The following is a 6,000-nucleotide window of genomic DNA, read 5'->3' on the forward strand; positions in this document are numbered from 1 at the left end:
TAGCTCCGGGCAAATTTGGGTATGACTGTTCTTAAAAGCAAACTAGTTTCGAACAAATGCAATTTTATCTGGGAAGGGTGATTTGTTTGGTGAGAATTCAGCATAAAGGGTCATTTTCTGTTTACTTGTGGTTTGGGTTTGGGGTTTGGGAATTGGGCACACGGATGTGTGAGCGGGAGGCGGGGAGGGGCGGGATGCTGGCTGTGCCCAGGCCGGGGGTGGAGGGGACGCCAGACTGTTTGCCAATAGCTTGGATGATGGTGTGAAAAAGTTTATCTTCTGCTGTCATCTGTTTCCACGAGAACCTTAAAAGAAAGTTTAAAATAAGGAGTTTTGCTTCTGTTCAAACAGCCTCTACGAGGGAAAGACCCTATAGACCTCATTACAGTTGATTCCTTAATAGAACTTCAGGATTCTCAGAGCCCTTTTCAGTACTGGATAGTTAGTGTGATTGAAAATGTTGGAGGAAGATTACGCCTTCGCTATGTGGGATTGGAGGACACTGAATCCTATGACCAGTGGTTGTTTTACTTGGATTACAGACTTCGACCAGTTGGTTGGTGTCAAGAGAATAAGTACAGAATGGACCCACCTCCAGGTAAGGGCTGAAGCTTCTGCTGCCAGATGGTAGTTTAGAAGAAGATGCGTTGTTTTCTGAGATACATCTCTGTGAAATGTATTGACTCTGTGGTGTCTTTTACATCTGGGTGTATGAATATCATGCACTTTAACTTCACAGTACTTTGTACAAGGAATAAAACTGAAGACCTCATTCAGTGGTTTCTTGAAAGAGAAAGTAATGTTGGCGGCCTTAGGCAAGTTAGTTCCATTGGAATCACTGGTTCAAACAGGAAAGATATACATTGAGAGGCGGGACACAGTCTCCACTTTTTTCTTCAGGGATTTTGATAGTCCTGCGAGTAAGCTCCAAACTCTTTGTTCCTCCAGGAAGTTATCTACCTGTCAGTTTGCCCATACATCTGTCCATCCACCCACGCACTCATCTGTCCACCAACCCTTCCATCCATCCATCCACTTTTCCTTCCTTCCTTTCATCCATCTATCCTTCCATCTGTCCATCTATCCATCCATCCGTCCATCCACTTTTCCTTCCTTCCTTCCTTCCTTTCATCCATCTATCCTTCCATCCATCCACTTTTCCTTCCTTCCTTCCACTTTTCCATCCATCTATCCTTTCATCCATCCATCCACCTATCCACTCATCTATCCACCAACCCTTCCATCTGTCCATCCACTTTTCCTTCCTTCCTTCCTTCCATCCATCTATCCTTCCATCTATCCAGCCATCTATCCACCAACCCTTCCATCCATCTGTCTGCCTATCCATCCATCCATCCATCCATCCATCCATCCATCCATCCATCCACTTTTCCATCCTTCCATCCTTTCATCCATCCATCCGCCCACCCACTCATCTGTCCACCAACCCTTCCATCCATCCATCCACTTTTCCATCTATTCATCCATCCCATCCATCTGGTCCATCCATTTAACCATTCTTTCTACCCATCCATCCATATTTATCCATCTGTCTGTTTATCTATCCATAGGAATATCCAAAACCACAATCTCTTTTGATTAAGAAGTAGCACTGAGAAGATTGTCATGCTTTCATTCCCTGCTACATCACAGGTTTTTTGTTGGCTTCAAGGACACTGTCAAGTGACTCTGCAGCACAGGCTCCACTGGGCAGGGCAGGGCATCACACTTTCTGACATACCTAACCAGGCAAAAATCCCAGTATTTACAAAATAACCCTTCTTGAATGTTTACTTTGTGCCAGGCAACTTTACATCTGGTATGTTATTTATTTTGATTTGAAAAAAGTCCTGCATATTTGGTGTGAATTTCACTTCACAGCACAGAAAACTAAGCCTGGGGTTAAGCTACCCATCCCAGACTCCCAGCTTCAGGGCCAGTGATGTGATTTGGATTCCCAGGTCTGTGCCCATCCCCACCAGCCTCTCTTTACCAACTTTTTAGTGGGTAGCCCCAGAATGAAAATGCTGGATGCTTGTGAAATCAAAGATGCCAAGGAAGAAATACTTCCCCACCTAGAAATGACTATCTTTGTTGTGGTTGGTTTTCTAGGTATGTTTGGAATAAAGATTCGAGTCTTAGCTTTATTAAAACCACCAGGAAATTTCCTTCCTACATCAGTTGCCAGTGTTGCCCTTGAGCACACGAATGTGAGGAATTATATTTATCTTTTCTGTTACTCCAGGGCTTAACTGAGAAAACTTCCTGGTCCTATTGTGCTTGTGTTTCTGTTAAATCTGGCAGGCACGCAGACACGCCATCGGTGTTTTACTATTATTACTCTTGTCAAAATTTTGCAAAGCAGCCAAGACCTTCATTTATCTCTTGAGTGATTTGAGGCTATAATGACAAACACAGGACCTGTCAGTGTTGTACAATAAGACTGAAGCTCAGGTCTGCCCTGGGATTCATAACCCAGCAGGAAGAATTTACTTTGTGCAGGAAGTTGTGTGTATAAATCTGGGCTCAGTATCTACTAATTGCTTTGTAAATTGTATACTTGCCAATGTAAAAATTTATAGCAAAGCAAAGGATTCCTTGTAGCGTCCTAGGTTCTCTGTCATGTCACTTCCCTGTGAAGTCCTGGGACTCAAGCTCAAAAGCAAGAATGGAGTGTGTCTCTGTAGAGATTTGAGAACTGTTTGCTCTGAGCTCTCTCCCTCTTTAGATAATTTGGCTTCTTTATAAGAAGAAATTGTGTTCATTTGTCCCAGAATTTTCTAGACCTAAGTTGTCCATTTCTCTTAAGAGTTCACAGGGGTCCCTAAAGATTCTGAAAAAGGCACTCATCATTGTGAACTTGACTTCCCCGATATTTGAATTGTCAGCAGGAAAGGTTATGTATAGGAATAAGAAACAGTAAAGGCAAAAAGACATTTAAATATGACTTTGAGTTCCTCGAATATAGCAGCTATGAGATGAAAGCTGGAATCTGTCACGTTGCTTACTGGAACATTCCCCCCGCCCCAGGAGGGCAGGCAGTTATCAGCCATGTTGCACACCCAGGAACAAAATCTGATATTTTGGATTTGTATCAATTAATTTCACATCTCAGTGTGGCTTGTACAATTTACATGGTAACCCCAATTTCCTTACCTGAAATATAGGTGGGAATACAATTTCAGACCTGCCTAGAAAATACTGCAGGGGACTTTTCTTATTCCCAAGCACCACTAGGTCACTGAGAATTGGTTGGCAGTTCTTGAGGGTAAGAAGGAAGGTTGCTGTCCAGGGGGGATGAGAGGAGGGTTCGTCCCTGCCCTCGGGACCTTTTCTGCTGTGCACTCCCGCTAACACTGTCATCATGGTTAAAAATGATCTCTAGTTGGACTTGTTCCTTTTTGCTTTTTAAAGGTCATGGTATTTCCCAACTGTTGCGTACAAACAGAGGTAATAGAAGTTAGCTGGGGAGTCATCTTCATAAGCTCTGGGAAAAGGCACTGAATTTTATACTCCACTTCTGAGCAACGTATGTTCATTGAGCCTTTGAATTTCTGGCAGGAATCAGAGGAAACAGTATTCTGGTGCCTGGGAGGGTGGGGTGGAGGGTGAAGAAACCATCTCATCCTGGCCTGCGGGATAGGGACACTCACGTGGTGACTGGGCTGCCCAGCACATCTGAGGCATCCAGGGATTGGCATTTTCTAGGGATTGAATTTGTGATCAGAGTATTATGCTTTGGGTTTCTGAGAAGTTTAAGTAACTAACTGAGACCAGGGGTCACTGAAGAAGCTTCAGCAGCCTCTCTGTTTCTGGATGTTTGGGAAGCCACATGAACTTCTAGGCGTCTTGCAGACACCAGGGAGCAGAAACCTTTTGAGTTTTTTTTTTCCTCTAGAATTTTTCCCATATTTTTTTTTTCTTCAGAATCCTTTCAACCACTTTTTTAAAAAATTAAATCCTTGTTTTAGGAGCCAGGATGTTTCGGAATCTAACTTAAAAACTTCCTTCCTGAACTGCTTCTAAGTCTAAAATAAGAGTCCTTGCTTTCTAGATCAGTCTGCTCAGGTTGCCATAACAAAATACCTTAGAACAGGCGTCTTAAACAGTAGACGTTTATTTTCTCCCAGTTCTGGAGGTGTGAAGGCTGAGATTCAGGGGCCAGGGCGGTCCGGGTCCTGCTTTGCAGAGGGCCGCCCTCTCCTCCTGTGTCCTCACGTGCTGGATGCAGGGGGCCTCTGGGGTCTCTTCTCATTAAGGTAGTGATTCTGTCTTGAGGGCTCCACCCTCAGGACTGCTAATCCCTACCCAACACCTCATTTCCAAATGCCACCCCCCTGGGATCAGCTTGCCCATCAGCTCTGAGTTACAGACGAGCCTGGGTGTGTGCTAATTGTGCTATTCCACGACCTGCAGCGCAGTCACTTTAAGGGAATGTTTTATGCTCTTTTAATGATGATGTTCATCATCTGTAACTTGAGGTATCACCGAGTGCCTTGTCCCCTGCGTGTGGCGTCTGCGAGGTGCTTGGCCTTTGCAGGTGGCTGAGCAGGCCGACAAAACGGCAGCTGATTGCCAGTTGTTCAGATGGCAGGGTGGAGGCAGAAACTACCCAGAACCCGGGCTTCTGGGGACATCTGTCTCTGGTATGGAGAGACTGAGGGCAGCAGGGAGGACATGGCCGGACAGCCCATCTGAAATAGTGTGCGGAGTCTTTGTACCTCCTCACTGAGGGCTGATAGGTTGGGTCCCAGCCTGGCTGTATTGAGTTTTCATTCCTATTAGCCTTTAGTAATTTTTTTCAGTTTTGGACCACTTTTTTGCCCTCTTCTCTGTGCCAGGGCCTCCATCCCCAACTCTGAGACCACTGTAAGGAGTCCAGGTATAGATAGTCCCAAGTACAGAGCAGGAGAGCTGAGCTGCTGGCCAAGTAGACAGTGCTCACCTTTTCCTTGCTCTGAGTCTTTGGAAATCCCCATCACTTTCCCTGAGGTGGAGCTCCCTGTCCGCCTCCTTCTAGACAGCTGGAAAAGGGCGTATTGTCATGCTCCCCTGACCGGGCTCTGGGGTCCTCCAGGCTCTGCTCCCTGGAGTCCTCTGAGTGTCCCCCCACCCAAGGTTGCATGCACTGACCTCGGCTTGAGCCATGAGTCCATCTCGGGATGTCCTTCTCGCCCTCGGGAGTTCCGGGAACCCCCCTTTGCCTGCCTTGTGGGACCCTGTGCTAAGCAGTGTCTTCCCCAGCACCCCGCTCACCTGTGCAGGTTGGCTGAAGCCTCATTCAGCCTCAGCAAAGTGCAGGTGGAGGCCCTGCTGTGCACCCTCTGCATGGCAGACGCTAAGAAGAGTCAGTCACTTTCTGTTTCCGTTCTGACTTAGACATGCCAAGTTCAAGAAGCAGAATCCCTTCATGTGAGGGCAGGAGGATACGTATAAAATGCTAGAAAGGATTACAGACAGCAGATGCAAGGAGAGGCTGTGTGGCCAGGAACACGCCTGTGCACGCGTGTGTGTGTGCGTGTGTGTAACTCAGCAGTGGCTGTGGGCAACCATTGGTCACTGGGCTAGTTCTGGCTGCATCTCAATATCTATCGTAATTATATCCTGAAAAGATTGAATAAACTGCTAAAACAGGGGCTTAAGGCTCAAGGTGAGTTCAGAAGCTATGAGGATCAAAATATATGACTCCATACTAAGAAGCAGACATGCAAGAAATTAAAAATATAGTCCCAAAGGTTTAATGTTGCCTTTTAACTGTGCTTAAATTCATATTCATATCCTAAGTGTCTGTCTGAAGTTGTCTGGGTTGATATAGTGAAGGTATAAACATATCTACTTCCAGTGAGTGCCTCTGCAAATCCTATTTTGATAAGGTCTTAAATCTGTTGCAATCAGGCCAGAAAATTCCCTTGCAGTTTCAGCAATAGGGAAAAACAGTGCTCAGTGATTTTTTTTTTTTTAATTTTGCATTCAGGCTGTGTAACCTCCATCCGTAAATCT

General features: G+C 45.5%; 1 protein-coding gene across 4 annotated transcripts in view; it reads left to right on the plus strand.

Moving 5' to 3' along the window:
* The window catches only part of SFMBT2 (Scm like with four mbt domains 2), a 214,229-nt gene that overhangs the window by 98,271 nt on the left and 109,958 nt on the right, over positions 1–6,000 (plus strand). For all 4 annotated transcript variants that reach the window (XM_023511389.1, XM_023511390.1, XM_023511391.1 and 1 more), the window contains exon 6: positions 352–598. In XM_023511389.1, the coding sequence (XP_023367157.1) occupies positions 352–598 (247 nt within the window). The remainder of the gene's footprint in view (positions 1–351; positions 599–6,000) is intronic.

The sequence above is a fragment of the Otolemur garnettii genome, unplaced genomic scaffold (genome assembly GCF_000181295.1).
Source record: "Otolemur garnettii isolate 467f Iridium unplaced genomic scaffold, OtoGar3 scaffold00019, whole genome shotgun sequence".
NCBI lineage: Eukaryota > Metazoa > Chordata > Mammalia > Primates > Galagidae > Otolemur > Otolemur garnettii.